The sequence below is a fragment of the Pimephales promelas genome, chromosome 1 (assembly GCF_988280905.1).
Source record: "Pimephales promelas chromosome 1, fPimPro1.hap1.1, whole genome shotgun sequence".
NCBI classification, from domain to species: Eukaryota; Metazoa; Chordata; class Actinopteri; order Cypriniformes; family Leuciscidae; genus Pimephales; species Pimephales promelas.
The window spans coordinates 15,705,231-15,723,283 of record NC_142769.1 but is presented as its reverse complement, the minus strand read 5'-3'; the positions used below and the strand labels follow the sequence as shown (position 1 = coordinate 15,723,283).

The window sequence follows — 18,053 nt, the reverse complement described above, 5'->3', positions numbered from 1 at the left end:
TAGAACATTGTAACTCACACAGTAAGTGACGAGTTTTGTTTGGAAGGTTTCAAGTTTGGTATTTTCCTATTGTAATTTATTGTATAAGTTTTTTTTGTTATATTCCTGACCACAAGTGGAAACTCCAAACATTAACGCTGCGTCCTTCTCATACGCAGTCGAAAATAAAGGACCCCTTTTCAGATGTTTGGTTGTGGTTGAGCTTTATATAGGCTGCGCATTTACACGGCCACATATGTGGGGAAGGGGGATTGGTTTGTTAAACTAATGTGAAACCATAGTAAAAACAATTGCCGTTGATTGACGCCAATCGGACGTTCATGTTTTCATGGTTTCCGTCTATTTGAAAGTTATGCTAATAAACGTTGCATTCTATACGGCCTGATTATGTCATTTTTTAAGTTACATAGTCTGCCTCCAGTTTTCCTCAACTTGATTAATTAAGAGGCGATATTTGACCGGCATATCATCAAAATGTCCGTTAAACTAAACCTCTGCCGGTCACTTTGACCGGCACCATTTTTTTTCTAGCGGAAACTCTGGTATGCCTGTAACGTAGTAAATACTTAAGTAGTTCTGCCTTATTAAATGCATTATATTCATTTTGATTGATTTACTGTCTGCTCATACTGGTCCCATGAAATGCCAATCCTAGCTTTACAGAATTAAAAATACCTTAAAAGGGTATTTGTTTATAGAGCAGGAAAACTAATTCTTGTGGCCACAGAATTAGTTTTCATAAACTTTATAAATTCATTGAGCTAATTCATTTTACCTGCCTTGTAAAACGTGGTCTGTGTAATTAATTACAATTAATTTGTGGTTAATTGTATAGATGCGCATGCATGCAGGCAAAATTACAAGCCTCCATCATTGGGAGAATTATTAACATGTAAGACTGGTCTGATCCAAATCTGTATGAATAATTATTAATTATCAATTATTAATTATGATATGCAAATTCCCCATTGATCAGACCCAAACAGAGTCTTTACACTATCTTGGCCAGCATTCAGTCGCTGCTGTGTTCACACTGCACGATGGATTGGCGACAGAAGGTTTCACACTGCACCACTTTACAATAGGAAGAATCGCTGACAACTCTGTCTAGCATGCTGAGCACAAACTATGTACGTTTCACAACAAACACATGCAAGACAAGGAAACAACGCGAAATCACACGTGCAAGACCGGAGTTCTCACGTGAGACTTCTTTTTCGACCCGGTTGTGGTACAGCTCAGATGAAACGTCAAAGAGACACGGGTGCTCCTGCCAAATTTCTACAAAATTTTCTTCCATTTCTTGGGTCCAAAGAGAAGAAGCCTTTTTCTGAAAAAATGCCTTGTTGATATGTGATCTATAACTCCTCCCCGAACTCCCCGCTGCACTGTATCTTGCTCTCTCATTGGCTGTCGGTAATCACAGATGTAGTTTTCAGTCAGAACACTTTTCACACAGCAGGATTTTGAATCGCCGACAGATCCAGATATTTAACATGCCAAAAATCTCACGGGCGTCGGAGACTCGTCTGCGATTCTCTCAGATCGCATCTTTACTCATTCACACCGCGTGATTGTCACTCGCGTGAACGAGCACCAATTTGCCTGTGATTTCGGGCATTTGTTGGCGATTTCTCAGAACCTGTCGGCAAGCCAAAATCGTGGCTAAAATCATGCAGTCTGAACTCGGCATGAGAGAGTGAGTAGGAGCTGTCCATGAGCTAGCAGCAGTATCAACTTTATGACTCTGTATGGGCTTCTCCCTTGACATCATGCCTCCACGCAGAGATGGGGACTCGAGACTCGGACTCGAGACTCGGACTCGAGTGCGACTTAAGTCGCACACACAGTGACTTCAGACTCGACTTGAGACTCGTCCTCGAAAGACTTCAGACTCGACTCGGACTCGAGCTGCGGGACTCGTGAACAATGTTTATTTTTAGGAAACGTCTGACGAACTCACTGTGGAGGGGAATAACAGCGAGCTCGTCAGACGTTTGACGTACTACGTATCTGCTGCGCGCGCACATGAGAGGACACGCATGAGAGGAAAGCGAACATGTCGACTGCTGTGCCATTCATCGCAAGCTTTGGATACAAAAATTTTAAACAAGAAGGCCCAAATAAAAGGAGCGCTATATGCAAAATATGCGGTATCAATATCAAAGATTCTGGCTCCACCACATCGAATTTTATCAGGCATCTGAAAACGCATCCTGATAGGTCAGTAAACATGTTTAGCTCAGCATTGACCATCTAACGTTACCGTTAGCTTGCTTCTTGCTTTAGCTATGGTTATGGGAGGTTAACTGCGACTGTCTTGTCTTCCTTATGAAATATAAATGAGCGTTTATAGTGTCAACCCTTGTATGGTGTTCGGGTCTATACGACCCGTTTTCAAAACGTGAAAGAAAAAAAACGTTTTTAAAAGTGTGGAAATGTTTGGTCCTTTACTCTGTCCTCCTCTTGTCAGGGCCTAAGTTACTGTTAGTGTGTGTGAGTTCTTGTATATGGTTTATGAGGACACAAATGTGTATAATGAAATGGGTATTACAACGTAAACATGGTTCTCTTACGCGAGGTTCTCGTATTGCGTAAGCTAGCTTACGCTACGGGAAAGATTCATCTTTGCTGAGAAGTTGAAGCCAAAAAATTTTTCCATAATTTTGTAATCATTGTCAACGCAGTCTCTTCTGAGGCAGACCATGAGCGGGCTAGCTAGCGGCTCATTGGTTCGCTCAGAGAGAATGCACGAACCTATGGGAGAGCGGCGCTGAGTCCGCGCCCAATGAGCGGACGGCGCTCGCTCACTGCGTCACAGCCCGCCAAAAGGGGCGTGGCTACAGTGTATAAAGGTCGCTCTCCCAGCTAGTTCGTCGATTCTTTTTCATTCAGCGAGCTACACGCATCCGCTGTCCTGGGAAGAAGCCGCCGTCGTCGAGAGGGCACCTTCTAGCGAGCTCCGGAGTCTGAGGAAGCCGGCCGTCTGCCACCTTCAGCCGCCCAGCAAGCTAGCGCCATCCGACGCGTATCCTTTTATTCCATTCCCTAAAAGAGCCGAGCGTCTTTTTAAAGATGCCTCGAATTTCCTGCGGCTCTTGCCGCTCTTCACTTGAGGAAGGAGACCGCCACCCCATCTGCGTTCTCTGTCTTGGAGTGGAACACGCAGAGCTCGCCCTCGCCAACGGAGGATGCGACCACTGCGAGGACCTGCCTCTGTCTTCCCTCTCACTTCGCCGCGGAAAAAGAAACGCCGCTCCCAGAGGCCGCCGGAGCCCCCTGCGGATCCATGTGGGCCGCCGCCGCCCACCGACCGCTCTCCCTCTCCGCCCCTGCCGGACTTACAGTTGCCGCCGAGTGGCCGCTCTGTCGCCTCCGATGACAACGCGGATGAGAAGGACTCTTGTTCGCTGCACGCTTCTGACAGCGAGGATTGGTCGTCGATCGGCTCATCGACGAGAGAGTCTGCGGGGACCCGCGCCGGCATCGAGGAGGAACTAACGCGCCTCCTTTCGCAGGCCGTCAACCGCCTGGGTCTCGAGTGGTCTCCTCCCCCCGAGAAACTACCGAACCGCATGGATGGGAAGTTCCTGCACCGGCGCCCGACCCCCGCCTGCAGCCGGGCTGCACCATTCCTGCCTGAGCTTCACAACGAGCTCACGAAATCCTGGAATGCCCCTCTTTCGGCTCGTAACCGCTCCGATGTGTCCGCTTCGCTGCGCTCAGTGGACGGAGCCGCCGAGAAGGGGAACACCGCCATGCCGCCCGTCGAGGACTCGGTCGCCGCTCATCTTTGCCCGCCCTCTGCCAGATGGCGTTCTTCTCATACGCTTCCTTCAAAAGCGTGCAGAGCGACCTCCAACTTCCATGCCCGCGCCTATGCCGCCGCCGGACAGGCCGCCTCAGCGCTGCATTCCATGTCAGTCCTCCAGGTGCTCCAGACCGATATCTTGTGCGAGATGGCGAACAGCGGTAGGAACCCGCCCATCCTTTCGGATCTGAGAAGCGCTACGGATCTTTCCCTTCGCGCCACTAAAGCCGCCGCAGAAGCCCTGGGGAAATGCATGGCCGCCCTCGTTGTCGCGGAGAGACACTTGTGGCTCACGCTCACTGAGATGGGAGATTCAGAACGCGCCGTGTTCCTCAACGCGCCTATATCTCCTACCGGGCTCTTCGGATCTGCCGTCACGGGCATCGTTGACCGCTTCTCCGAGGTACAGAAAGCGACTCAGGCCATGAATCTGTTCTTGCCCCGCCGCTCTAGTTCTTCGACAGGCCGCTCTCAGGAGCCTCCTGCCAGAACCCCACAGCAGCGCCCGCCTCAGCAAGCTCAGCAGCCCCAGCGTAGACAGGGCGGCCGCCCTCGCTCTCACTCTGACAGCCGCCGCAGACAGCCTCCTCCCCGGGGGCCTCGACCCAAGATCGCGCTGAAGCCCGATCAGCAGAAGTCTGCCTAGCACAGCTGAGAAAAAGACGGCTCTCTCCCGCCGCGGCCGGACCGCCGTCAAAGCATCGCCCACTGTTAGTCCCTGTCTCACCGCCGACTACAGTAGTGTTCAACGCCACAATCGAGCCGGTTTCCCTGCCCGCTTGCGAGCGACTAAAAGCCGTTTTCACGGCTACTCAGAGAGTTCACAAAAAGAGCATAAAAGCCTCAAGTGTAAAAAATGTGCCCACAAGCATGTGCTCACTTACACACACAAGCACCATATGCCCAGGGTCTCTCACAGAGCCCATTCTCGCGGAGCGAGCTCTATCCGCTCCAGTAGCAGAGAACATAAGCACGCCCACGAGCCCGTGCGCGTGTCCCCCCTCTGCCCGCTCTGTCACACGGCCCATAAACTCCTCTCTGAGTGTAAGTCCCGTTGCCTTCCACACTACAAGCGTGCCCACACCCAGTGTCCAGCCCACTATGTGCAGCAATCAGGGCGAAATCGCCATTCAGCCGCTAGCCGCTCGCTTCGAAGCGTGGGAAGCCATCCCCGGCATCTCCCCGTGGGTTTTAAGCATAATAAAGAATGGCTATCGATTACAGTTTCGTCGCCGCCCGCCACGCTCGCGGCTCGAATCCACTGTCAGCCCGGCTGCTATGAACACGCTTCGCTTAGAAATAGCCAAGCTACTGCAGAAGGGCGCTATAGAGAGAGTCCCACCATCTATGACCGAGTCGGGGTTTTACGGCCGTTATTTTCTGGTTCCCAAGAAAGACGGCGGCCTCAGGCCGATCTTAGATCTCAGGGCTTTGAACAAAGCGCTCATGAAGAGACCGTTCAAAATGCTCACAGTCAAGAAACTCCTCGCGCACGTCCGCCAGGGGGACTGGTTCATCTCTCTAGACCTGAAAGACGCCTATTTTCAGATCCAGATAAACCCTCATCACAGGCCATTCCTACGTTTCGCCTTCGAGGGTCAAGTTTACCAGTATGCCGTTCTCCCGTTCTGCCTATCCTTAGCACCCCGTACATTCACGAAGTGCATGGATACAGCGCTCGCCCCCCTGCGAAGTCAGGGGCTGCGCATACTGAATTATCTGGACGATTGGCTGACTCTAGCAGATTCCCAGACGGAGCTTCTGTCGCACCGCACAGTTCTCCTCAACCATCTGGAAGCGCTGGGACTCTCTGTCAACTGGACAAAGAGCTCTCTCCAGCCCAGTCAAACTATTTCGTTCCTTGGAATAGTTTTGAACTCTGTCACTATGACGGCTCGCTTATCCACACAGCGCGCGCGCCGTGTTCAGCGCCTAGCCGCCTCTTTTCAGATGGGTACCCATACATCCCTGAAATCGTTTCAGAGGATGCTGGGTTATATGGCTTCAGCCTCCGCTGTGCTACAGCTGGGTCTTCTGCACATGCGCCCCCTTCAACTCTGGTTAAAGAGCCGCGTATCCCACCGCGAGTGGACGACAGGCCGCCAGATGATCAAGATTACTCAGACATGTATCACTGCACTGCAGCCATGGTCAGTAATCGAGTGGTTTCAGAGGGGCGTTACCATGGGGACTTTTTCTCGCCGGAAAGTCATCTCGACAGACGCATCCAACTCGGGTTGGGGTGCGGTTTGCGAGGGCTCACCAGCCGCCGGCCAGTGGTCGAGCCACGAGAGTTCCCTACACATAAACTGTCTGGAAATGATCGCGGTCGAGAACGCGCTGCTGTTTTTCCTCCCGCGCATACACGGTCACCACGTCAAGATTCGCTCCGACAATATGGCCGTGGTATCATACATCAACCGTCAGGGCGGCGTCAGATCCAAGAATCTCTTTCATCTGACACGCCGCATCCTATTGTGGTCCCAGAGTCACCTGCTCTCGCTCAGAGCGACGCACGTACCGGGCCATCTGAACGACGGTCCAGACATGCTGTCCAGGAATCTGGTCTCCCCCGGAGAATGGTCCCTGCACACTCAAACAGTCCAAACGCTGTGGCGCCTATTCGGCAGAGCGGAGATAGATCTTTTCGCGTCAGAAGAGAACGCTCACTGCCCAATATTCTTCTCAAAGAGCGAGGACGCGCTAGCCCAGGATTGGCCCCGCCGCCCGCTCTATGCTTTTCCCCCGATTTCTCTGCTACCGCAGGTCATTCAGAGAATCAGGGACTCACGCCACTCGGTGCTCCTCATAGCCCCGCGCTGGGAGAATCAGATTTGGTTCCCGGAGCTTACGCGGCTGTCACAGACAGCCCCGTGGCCCATTCCAATCAGAGCAGATCTCCTCACTCAAGCCCGCGGCTCGATCTGGCATCCCCATCCACAGCGCTGGGCGCTTCATGCATGGGTGACCAACGACTACGCGTCGAATTGCCAGAAGGGGTTCTGAACACGATCAAACACGCCAGAGCGGATTCTACCAGAAAGCTCTATGCTGCAAAATGGTCTGTGTTCTCCAAATGGTGCACCGACAAAAATTTGGACCCACGGACGTGCGAGGTTTCGTCTTTGCTCATGTTCCTTCAGGAGATGCTGGATAAGGGCAGGTCCCCATCCACTCTTAAGGTTTACGTGGCAGCCGTCGCGGCGTTCGTTGAACCCCGGCGCGCCCAGTCTCTGGGCAAAGACGAGCTTATCATCCGCTTCCTCAGGGAAGCCAGAAGGATGAACCCCCCTCGCCCCCCTACGGTGCCGGTCTGGGATCTTTCTATAGTTCTAGAAGCTCTGAAAGCCCCACCGTTTGAACCACTTGAGTCCGTGGAGCTAAATTACCTCTAGCTAAAAACCGTTCTTCTGACGGCACTCGCCTCAGTAAAACGAGTGGGGGACATTCACGCGCTTTCTTCGAGCGCTGCGTGCCTGGAGTTTGGACCAAATGACTCCATAGTCATTCTGAAACCTAGACACGGTTATGTTCCTAAAGCGATTGGTACCCCTTTCAGGGCGCAAGTGATCTCTCTATCGGCGCTGCCTGCATCCGATAGCGAACGTGACGCTGACCGCCTCTGCCCGGTTCGGGCTCTCAGAGTGTATACTACACGCGTTGCCGCGTTCAGACGCTCAGAGCAGCTGTTTGTGTCGTTCGGTGGCCGCACCAAGGGATTAGCCGCCTCGAAACAGACTCTATCCAGGTGGATAGTAGACGCGATTGCCTCTGCTTATGCCGCTAAAGACCTGCCTTGCCCTCTGGGCATCAGGGCTCATTCCACCAGAGGCATGGCCTCATCGTGGGCATGGTCCTGCGGAATTTCCATTCACGACATTTGCGTGGCTGCGGGATGGGCCTCCCCCTCCACCTTTGTCAGATTTTATAACTTGGAAGTTCCAGCCTTACAGGCTAAAATTCTGGCGGTCTAGTACTTACAGCTCTCCTATAGAAAGTCGCACTATCGGGAGTTGTGTTCCCCTATGTGCTTATGCATTACACATCACGGCCCGCTTCGCCGGCCGCCTTAGGGCATTTTGCACTAGATGATAACGGCCGCTATGCTGGCCGCCTTATTATCTTCATCCACTTATAGATTCCCCCGTTGTTTCCCCCCTGGGATGCTTAGTGGTTACTTAGCGCGCACGGCGTTGACCAGGTGTTCCCGTAGCGTGAGCTAGCTTACGCAATACGAGAGAACCTCTCGTAAGAGAACGAATCGGTTACCTAACGTAACCTCGGTTCTCTCTAGATGAGGGAACGAGTATTGCGTTCCCGGCCGTGCTTGCGCCACTAGCGTTTCGCTTCATGCTACAGAATCGACGAACTAGCTGGGAGAGCGACCTTTATACACTGCAGCCACGCCCCTTTTGGCGGGCTGTGACGCAGTGAGCGAGCGCCGTCCGCTCATTGGGCGCGGACTCAGCGCCGCTCTCCCATAGGTTCGTGCATTCTCTCTGAGCGAACCAATGAGCCGCTAGCTAGCCCGCTCATGGTCTGCCTCAGAAGAGACTGCGTTGACAATGATTACAAAATTATGGAATAATGGCTTCAACTTCTCAGCAAAGATGAATCTTTCCCGTAGCGTAAGCTAGCTTACGCAATACTCGTTCCCTCATCTAGAGAGAACCGAGGTTACGTTAGGTAACCGATTCGTTTATAAGGACATCTGTGTCCTCATAAACCAAACTGCTTAAAAAACATACTAAATGGTGTTTTTTTGAAATTCAAAAAAGGCCAAAAGTTTTCTGTGATTGGTAGGTTTAGGGGTAGGGTTAGTGGAGGTGGATAGATTATACAGTTTGTACATTAGTAAAACCATTACGCCTATGGAGAGTCCCCGTAAACAGTGTCTATGTGCTTGAGTGTGCTTGAGTGTGTGTGTGTGTGCGTGTGTGTGTGTGTGTGCTTGTGTGTGTGTGTGCGTGTGAGAGAGAGATTGTGTGTGCAAAAGTGAGTTTTGTTTCTACCCCTGACGTTCATAAACCATATACAAGAACACACACACACATACACAACAGTAGGCCATGACAGGAGGACAGAGTAAAGGTACACAGGACCTACCATTTCCACACTTTTATTAGACCCGTACATCCTGTGTGTAATATAAATGTGTAGGGGGGTGTACAGTGTGTGGTCATTGAAAATGTGTTGAGATATATATTCTTAACAGAAATTATTGTTGATCATGTAACATTACAGTTTCATTCTTTTCACTCTGTAAGTGAAAAAAAAGTTAGTTATTGCTTAAAAAATTAGCAATATTTTCTTGATACCCTGAGACCATTTTTTCAGTTCAGGACCTGGTAACACTTTATAATAAGGTTCATTAGTTAACATTAGTTAACTACATTAGTTGGCATGAACTAATAATGAATAATGGCATTTTTCTAATCTTTGTAAATGTTAATTTCAATATTTACTAATACTTTATTAAAATCTTGTTAACATTAGTTAATGCGCTGTGAACTAACATGAACAAACAATGAACAGCTTTATTTTTATTAACTAACATCAACGAAGATTAACAAATACCAAAACAAATGTATTGCTCATGGTTAGTTCATGTTAGTTAATACACTAACTAATGTTAACTAATGAACCTTATTGTAAAGTGTTACCCAGGACCTTGTGGTTTCAGATGGGCTTTGTTGCACATAAAATTGTTAGCTATAAGATAAGCATCTTACTTGTTGTCTTTTCATATTGATTGATCAATATCTCTGCAGGTTTAATGAGTTTCACAAAGCAAAGAAAGGGGCCAGTGCACAGGGACAGAGCAGCATTGATTCATTCTTAAGCCAGACAAGAGGTGTGCAGCTATACAGCCAGGGGCATCCCAGTCAGAAGGCCATTACTGAATCCATAATACAGGACCTCATCATTTCATGCAACCTACCTCTGTCTTTGATTGACAAGCCTAGCTTCAGGAATTTAATGTCAGTGGTAGAGGAGAGATACTGCCCAGTAAGTCGAAGCACCGTAACCAGACGTCTGAGTGAGCTAGTAGCAGAAAAAGAGTCCAAGATAAAATGTAAACTACAAAAGATTAACAATGTGTCTGTGACAGTGGACATCTGGACTGACAGGGGCATGCGTGGCTTCTTAGGGGTAACAGCCCACTTCATGGAAATTGAGGAGAAAGACTGCCCAAGAAGACTGCAGACAGTTCTCCTAAGTTGTGAACGATTCACTGGGTCACACACTGGAGAGAGAATAAGTGAGAAATTTGAGGAGATATGTGACAACTTTAATATAAAACATAAACTGGATTATATCATCTGCGATAATGCCTCAAATATGAAGAAAGCCTTCACAGTTTGTTTCCCTTCTGCTAAAACTGACAATGAAGATGATGATGAAGATGAGCTCGGAAATAGCTGCATGTGGGAGGAAGTAAGTGAGGAATACCAGGATGATGTGGAATCCATCCAGAGCAGCTGTCGGCAGCAGCGGCTGCAGTGCTTTGCACATTCATTGCAGCTTGTTGTAAGAGATGGGGAGACAAGAACGCTGAACAGTGCAATGGCAAAAGTGACAAAATTTTGCAGTTTACTCCATTCTACTTGTAGACTGAAGGAAGCATTTGAGGCGGAGTATGGAGCAAACCAAAGCATCCCCTCAGCTGTGTCCACACGATGGAACAGAACTCTTCGCCTTGTGGAGGCAGTCACTGACCTGGATCCCCAAAGCCTAAACTCTCTCCTGGACGCCCAAGGACATAAAGGCCTGTGCTTATCAGCCAAAGAATGGAGTCAGCTCAAAGAGCTTGTGGACATTTTAGCCCCATTTCTGCAAGCAACAGACCTTACACAAGGAGAGAAGGTGGTGACTGTCAGTGCGGCTCTCCCTTGTGTACTCTCACTCAACAGCCACCTCATCCATATGCTGAATGCATCTCGTCATCTGGTTGGCTTAGTGAAAGCACTGCAAAAGTCACTCCAACGCCGTTTCCAGGGGATGTTTGCAAATGTCCGAATGGATGAAACAGCACAACACCCCGTAGAGCTTCCATTTGGAGATATGGTCTACATGTTGTCTGCACTTCTAGACCCATCATTCTGCCTCTTTTGGCTAGAACAAGATGTCCTCACATCAGATGAAGTCAAGAGTGAGGTGAAGGAGATGATGATAGGTAGGTGAATAATTCACATTAACAGATTTAAAAGATTATCATCACATTATGCATCTAACATATTCAAATCTTGTCTTACTTTTTATTGATTCATCACCACTGTGCATTTAGTGTATTAACGTCATAATATTGTAACTAACCATCATTTTTGTGAAATATTTTCAGACCTTCTCTTGGTTGAGGCTCAGAAAGTCACCATATCTGAGGGCAGCAGTGGAGAAGATGAGGAGGAGCCACCAGTACCCGCTAAAACTCCACGGCTTTTCTCTGGCTACCGCAAGAAGAGTACCAAGAAAAAAGCAGACCATCACACATCCTGCAAAGATGAGGTCATTCGCTACATCCAGGTGTGCTCTGAAGAAGAAGTTGACTGTATGGATTTCTGGCAAAAGCATGCAAAGATCTTCCCCAGGCTTTATCTTGTGTCTATGAAACTGCTTGCCGTTCCTGCCACCAGTGCACCAGTGGAAAGGGTATTTAGTCATGGAGGCCTTATAATGCGCCCTCACCGAGCCAGACTTAGTGCAAAGACACTGTCAAGCTTGATCTTTTTGAAATGTAACCATTATGTTGCTTAAGACTTTTCTAGTTCTTAGGCCACTGAAGGACACCTATAAGCCAAACATGTTTTGTGGCCCATACCTAGTGTATTAAAGGAAGCAGCTTCAAATGCAGAAAAATCTTCATTTCAAAAATAAATAAAAAAGTTTAAGTTTGATAAGCACAAATGCTCACCATGCTCGGTTCTGTGATGCGCGTTCATGACGTCACGTAATACGTAATTACGTTGAAAAGGTTATAAAACTTTAACTTTTTTATTTATTTTTGAAATGACCAATCGTTTCGCTACATAAGACCCTTATTCATCGTCTGGTATCGTTTAAAGCCCTTTGAAGCTGCACTGAAACTCTCATTTGGACCTTGAACCGTTTGGACCCCATTGAAGTCCATTATATGGAGAAAAATCCTGGAATGTTTTCATCAAAAACCTTAATTTCTTTTCGACTGAAGAAAGAAAGACATGGACATTTTGGATGACATGGGGGCGAGTAAATTATCAGCAAAAGTTTTTTTAAAAGTGAACTACTCCTTTAAGAGATGAGAAGGTTAACCAGTCTGAGATCTCATACTTTGGATTTTTTAATTTTATTATTTCTAAACATTTTGTTCTTAACAAATTACATGCCGTTGGTCAGTTGCTACATTCACTCTAAAAATGTTGAGCGTTTGAATGTTGTGCTATCCAGCCACTAAGTAAATAACAAATAATTCTCTATAAGGATTCTCTATAATAAGGAAGTGTAGTGTGTTAATTTTTGTGGATAGTATATTTCACATCGTTTGGTTCGTTGCAATGGTGTTGTATGTACTGTACTGTGTGTTCATGCACCAAGGCAAAATACAGTTATTAACTTAAAAGTAAAGCATTCTTGGTGTTTTGTCATGTTTGAATAGCCTGTTTACATACATTTGATTTTAATATACCAAAATCAAAGCTAATACTGTATGCTAATAGATAAAGTAGTCAAAATAACATATTACATGCTTTGAATTCCTTATATATAGCTATAGAGTGTTCTAAGCAGCCTGGATGGGTCGCTGTATGTGATGCAACACTTATTATAACCAGAGACTTATTATAATAAAGAGACTTGAGACTTGACTTGGACTCTAGCGCAGAGACTTGAGACTTGACTTGGACTCTAGCTCAGAGACTTGAGACTTGACTTGGACTCTTGCTCAGAGACTTGAGACTTGACTTGGACTCTAGCTCAGAGACTTGAGACTTGACTTGGACTCTTGCTCAGAGACTTGTGAGCATCTCTGCCTCCACGTCCCCCTGATTGCCTGCTAGCAACTCCTCCTGTCTATAAGGTAATTTCTCTACTGTGCGTGAAAGAGTTGCGCGTTATGACGTAATCATTAGCCTATTTTTACAAAAACTGCTTTTACTGGGCCATATTGTAAGATACAAGTTAATGGAGCCTTTTATACATTGTTGTGTTTCTTTAGAAATAAACAATGGACAAATGGAGTCTTTAAAAATCCCAGATGTAAAGTTATTCACTGTCAAAGTGACGCCAAAATGAATGGGAGATAATTGAATGCTAACAGCAGGTAAAGGCTTGCTAGCTAATGGCTGGTGGATTACCCCCTTAATGGCACCAAACTTTCTGCAGCAGTTTGTTTCAGCTAGAAAGAAGAGATATCGTCATTAAGGGCATTGAATGTACTATATCTTGTGAGTTTTGCCTTTACTCAGTCAAACTTGTCAACAAGGCTACCTTACGCGAATGCAAGCAGGTAGTTGCTGAATCGCAGGTGTTTGATTTAAAAGATGAGGACATGATGAGGCAGAAACCAGCACATACAGTGCAAGACAATTAGACTTTGACTATTTAATTCTACTTAATATTCTTTTATTTGACCGCTATATTAATGAGACCTTTTTGAAGGATATTGGTTTACCTATGGCCTTTTTTGCACTTGTGCTTCACTGAGGCTTGAGAGTTTGTTGATGTTTAAGAGGCTGTTGTGTCCACGTTTATTTATTGCAATATTCAGTTTTATTTTGACTTTAATAATAAAACATCATTTTTAATCTTACAAATCAATTGTTTCTTATTTTCACTAGCATGTCTCTTCAGTGTTAAGGGTTAGTGCATCTTTGAGTCATTTTCACTGTATGCTATCTGTACCTTTACTCAGGTACTCTTTACACCTCTAGTTGTCAGTTTAGAGTATCACATCTAAAACTAAAGCACTTTGCATGTTATATGAATGTGTTGATATTTAGCTAAAGAACAGATAAAGAATGCCTTCCCAACCTTCAGCAGCATTATGTTACATAAAGACACATGCCTTTGGTGTGAGATACCCGGGTTCAAATCCACTGTGAGACACCAATGTGTCCCTGAGCAAGACACTTAACCCCTAGTTGCTCCAGAGGTGTGCAACCTCTGACATATATAGCAATTGTAAGTCGCTTTGGATAAAAGTGTCAGCTAAAAATGAATAAAGTAATTAGTCTCTTAAAGTCCCTGTAAAGGCAATTCTACAAAAAAGTTCTAAACGCATTATGAATGTTACATATGTATTGCTAAAACATATTACAAAGACTGTGAACTGTGAAGTACTGAAATGTGGAGTTAGACCGTTAAACAGTTTTTCACCATTGCAATTTTACGGATTTTTTGGACGGGGCTAAAACAGGGCTCGATGACGCACGGGAGCCCATGAGCTCCTGGACAAGCCCCTATTTGATGACGCATTTTGCTGATCTCATCTCTCCCCTAGAGCACATTCGCATTCGCCGCTCAATCGTGAGTGACTGTCAGTCCTATTAGTTACTACAGCCTACTGTTTTCTAGCTAGCTATTTGACACATAAATGCATAGGCTATTAGCTGGATGCGATCATGTACAAAACAGATCGGTATCTTCATTTAAATTCCCTAAAAACGATCACATCAAGAAGAGGTTTTTAGAGAGCCAACCTTGTTAATGAAGAGCTGAGGATCACCGCGAACACCCGCCTCTGTAGTGATCGTTTTACACTGGATCGTTTTATAAACTTTCCTCAGAGACAACTGGGATTCACTGATTATTCACTGATAATCTGCTGTTACAGGTGAACATGGCCGAAAAGGCTATCTCCCGCCTCAGCGTTCATCCTCCCGTCTCCAAAAGCTAATCAGCTAATATCACCGTCGACAGCTTTCCCGTGAGTGGGCATGGGTTCCACGCAGCCAGCGGACACGCCCCCAGCATTTGAGAGCAGAGAATACTGCTAATTTTTTCATGAATTTGATAGCTTATTTTATAAAAAAATATATAATAATTTCTTTTTTTATCATTCAAATTTGGCTGGATGGCTAATAACACATTTTTCTGTGGTGTCAAAAACTCAGAACACATACTTAATTTTGACTTTACAGGGACTTTAACCCTCTGGGGTCTAAGGCATTTAAGGTGTCAAGGTGTCCTTGAGATGCTTTGATATGCACTGACATTTGTGCTTTTTTCAGTTGCTTATAAACATATTAATGGCAATGGTTTACACTATATTTAGCACAAACAGGACTAACATAATATGTGAGCAACATGAGTGTACATGTTTGTCTTTTTGAGAAAATATTGTTTATGCATGGTTATTAAAAAAAAAAAACGTAAAGTTTCTGAAATAAGGCCACAAAACACAGACAAAATATTTGTCCACAAGACTTTTGACTAATGGAGGGTGTCGCCTAGAGAATTTTCTTCAAAATTATCGGAAAATCATCCTGCCTAATCATTTACACAAAACAATACATTGATTTACATTTGTAAGACACTTTTTATTTGGAAAGGCAATATGTGGGGGGTGTAGTGGGCGTGAATGATTGTGAGGATCCTAAATAATGCATAATGAGCTGTATAATGAGTGTGTGTCACTGGGTACCAAAGTGTGCAAAGACTATTTATATATATATAAATACAGAGACATTTCTGAAATTAAAGGGTCACTTCACCCATTTGCATTAAGCTTTGTATCTTTAGAAACCCAGTCATATTTTTGAATGGTCATGGTTTATTCCCTTATTTTCCCCTGAGATGGGAGAAATGGGTCCAACCCATTACTAGCATGGGGTACCTAATAAAGTGGCCGGTGAGTGTATATATATATATATATATATATATTTTTTTTTTTTTTTTGTCCTCGCATTCTTTCTTCTGGTACCCAGTGGAAAAATACCAATTTTTCAAGATGTTTCAAAATCTAACTTTTAACCAATATATATAAATTAACTATTATAATTATATATAATAATTATATAACTATTATTAACTGTTATTAACTTTTAACAGTTAAGTAAATCAAATCAATAGGTGTTTAGTACCCTTTACGTTTAAAATAGCTTTTGTCCAGGTATTGCACATAGTTTTTAGTTTTGCAGGTTTTTTCAAGCGTCTTTGGAAACGTTGCCACAGTTCTTCTGGTCTTAGTCTCTGTTTTTACTGTTTCTTCATATAATTTCAGATGCACTCGATGATGGTAAGATCCGACCCCCGTGTGGAGCATTGGCTGTTGTCAGAATCCTTGTGCATTCAAAAATTTCACTGGATTATTACAATTAATGGCACAATTAATGTCTGGAAATGTAAACTGATATTTCCTACTGAGACACTACAACAAAATATATAAATAACTGGCTTAAAACCATTTCTTTGAGGCGAAAATACTAGTGTGCCTAAGACTTCTGCACAGTACTGTATATATATATATATATATATATATATATATATATTTATTAGGGCCCGAGCACTAACAGTGCGAGGACCCTATTGAAACTGTTAGGATTATTTTTTTTTTCTTTTTTCTGCAAAGTAAGTGCCATTTTCGGGGCCGCAACATGCTCAAAAACTCACCAAATTTGGCACGCATGTCAGGACTGGTGAAAAATTTCGTATTTTGTGGGTTTCGCGGATGGGCGGGGCAAAATGGCACGATAGCGCCACCTAGAAAATTGGAAAAAATTAGCCCCTCGTCCACGTTCAACCTACATGCACGAAATTTGGTGGGGACGTGTATCATATCAAGACGCACAAAAAAGCCTCAAGAACCCATACCCTAAACTCGACAGGATGTCCGCCATTTTGAATTTGGCGGCCATTTTTGGACGATTTACAGACTCCGTACTTTAACGAACTCCTCCTAGGGATTTAGTCGGATCGACTTAAAATTTCTGCTGTGCCTTCTAAAGGCATTGACGATGTAAAGTTGTGCTATCTGCAGGTTTTCGTCGATGGGCGTGTCCGTGGCGTTGAAGATTCGCCATGAAACAGGAAGTTGTAGTAACTTGGTTGTAAATGCCCAGATCTGCACGAAATTTTACACATTTGACAAGAGTCCCACCCTGAACAAATCTACATGCCGACATTCACCCACAGTCATAGCGCCACCTGCTGGCAACAGGAAGTGACCTTTAACGAAGCAGCCCCCGCCGCTTGTTTGAACGACATGTACGAAATTTCTGTGGTACATCTACCATGACCAGACGCACAAAAAAGCCTCAAGAACCCATACCCTAAACTCGACAGGAAGTCCGCCATTTTGAATTTGGCGACCGATTTGGGACGATTTACACACTCCGTACTTTAACGAACTCCTCCTAGGGATTTAGTCGGATCAACTTCAAATTTCTGCTGTACCTTCTAAAGGCATTGACGATGTAAAGTTGTGCTATCTGCGCGTTTTCGTCGATGGGCGTGTCCGTGGCGTCGATGATTCGCCATGAAACAGGAAGTTGTAGTAACTTGGCTGTAAATACCCAGATCTACACGAGATTTTACACATTTGACAAGAGTCCCGCCCTGAACAAATCTACATGCCATCATTCACCCACATTAATAGCGCCACCTAGTGGCAAGAGGAAGTGACTTTTAACGAAGCAGCCCCCGCCGCATGTTTGACCGACATGTAAGAAATTTCTGTGGTACATCTACCATGTCCAGACGCACAGAAAAGTCTCTTGGAGTGATGCCCTAAACTCAACAGGAAGTTGGCCATTTCTAATTTCACAGCCATTTTTCGATGATTTACTCATTACGTACTTAAACTAACTCCTCCTAGGGATTTAGTCGGATCGACTTCAAATTTCTGCTGTGCCTTCTAAAGGCATTGATGATGAAAAGTTGTGCTATCTGCGCGTTTTCCTCAATGGGCGTGTCCGTGGCGTCGATGATTCGCCATGAGACAGGAAGTTGTAGTAACTTGGTTGTAAAAGCCCAGATATGCATGAAATTTCACACCTTTGACAAGAGTCCCGCCCTGAACAAATCTACATGCCGACATTCACCCACCAGTCATAGCGCCACCTGCTGGCAACAGGAAGTGACCTTTAATGAAGCAAAGTAGCAAATGCACAGCCGCACTGGCTGAGCTGCAGAAAATGTAACGCGGCCGCCTCAGACCCCGACGTGCTACAGGTGCGAGGGCCCGCCCATCGCTGCTTGCAGCTTTAATTTTTTTTTTTTTTTTTTTTTTTTTTCTTTTTTCTGCAAAGTAAGCGCCATTTTCGGGGCC

The 18,053-nt window shown here is 45.5% G+C and overlaps 2 protein-coding genes across 2 annotated transcripts in view; both read left to right on the top strand.

Annotated features, from left to right (window-relative positions):
• Positions 1-18,053, top strand: part of LOC148998390 (uncharacterized) — a 183,833-nt gene that overhangs the window by 127,614 nt on the left and 38,166 nt on the right. The window lies entirely within an intron of this gene.
• Positions 9,542-13,589, top strand: LOC120487538 (uncharacterized). Its single transcript, XM_039683740.2, has 2 exons — positions 9,542-10,988; positions 11,154-13,589. The coding sequence occupies exons 1-2, from the start codon at positions 9,791-9,793 to the stop codon at positions 11,564-11,566; spliced, it is 1,611 nt and encodes a 536-aa protein (XP_039539674.2). The 5' UTR covers positions 9,542-9,790; the 3' UTR covers positions 11,567-13,589.

Bases quoted from the DNA above. Each gene is read 5' to 3' on its own strand.
- LOC120487538 (XM_039683740.2), top strand. From the start codon at position 9,791: ATGTCAGTGGTAGAGGAGAGATACTGCCCAGTAAGTCGAAGCACCGTA. The intron at 10,989-11,153 runs GTAGGTGAATAA...AAATATTTTCAG, and splicing joins GGTGAAGGAGATGATGATAG to ACCTTCTCTTGGTTGAGGCT.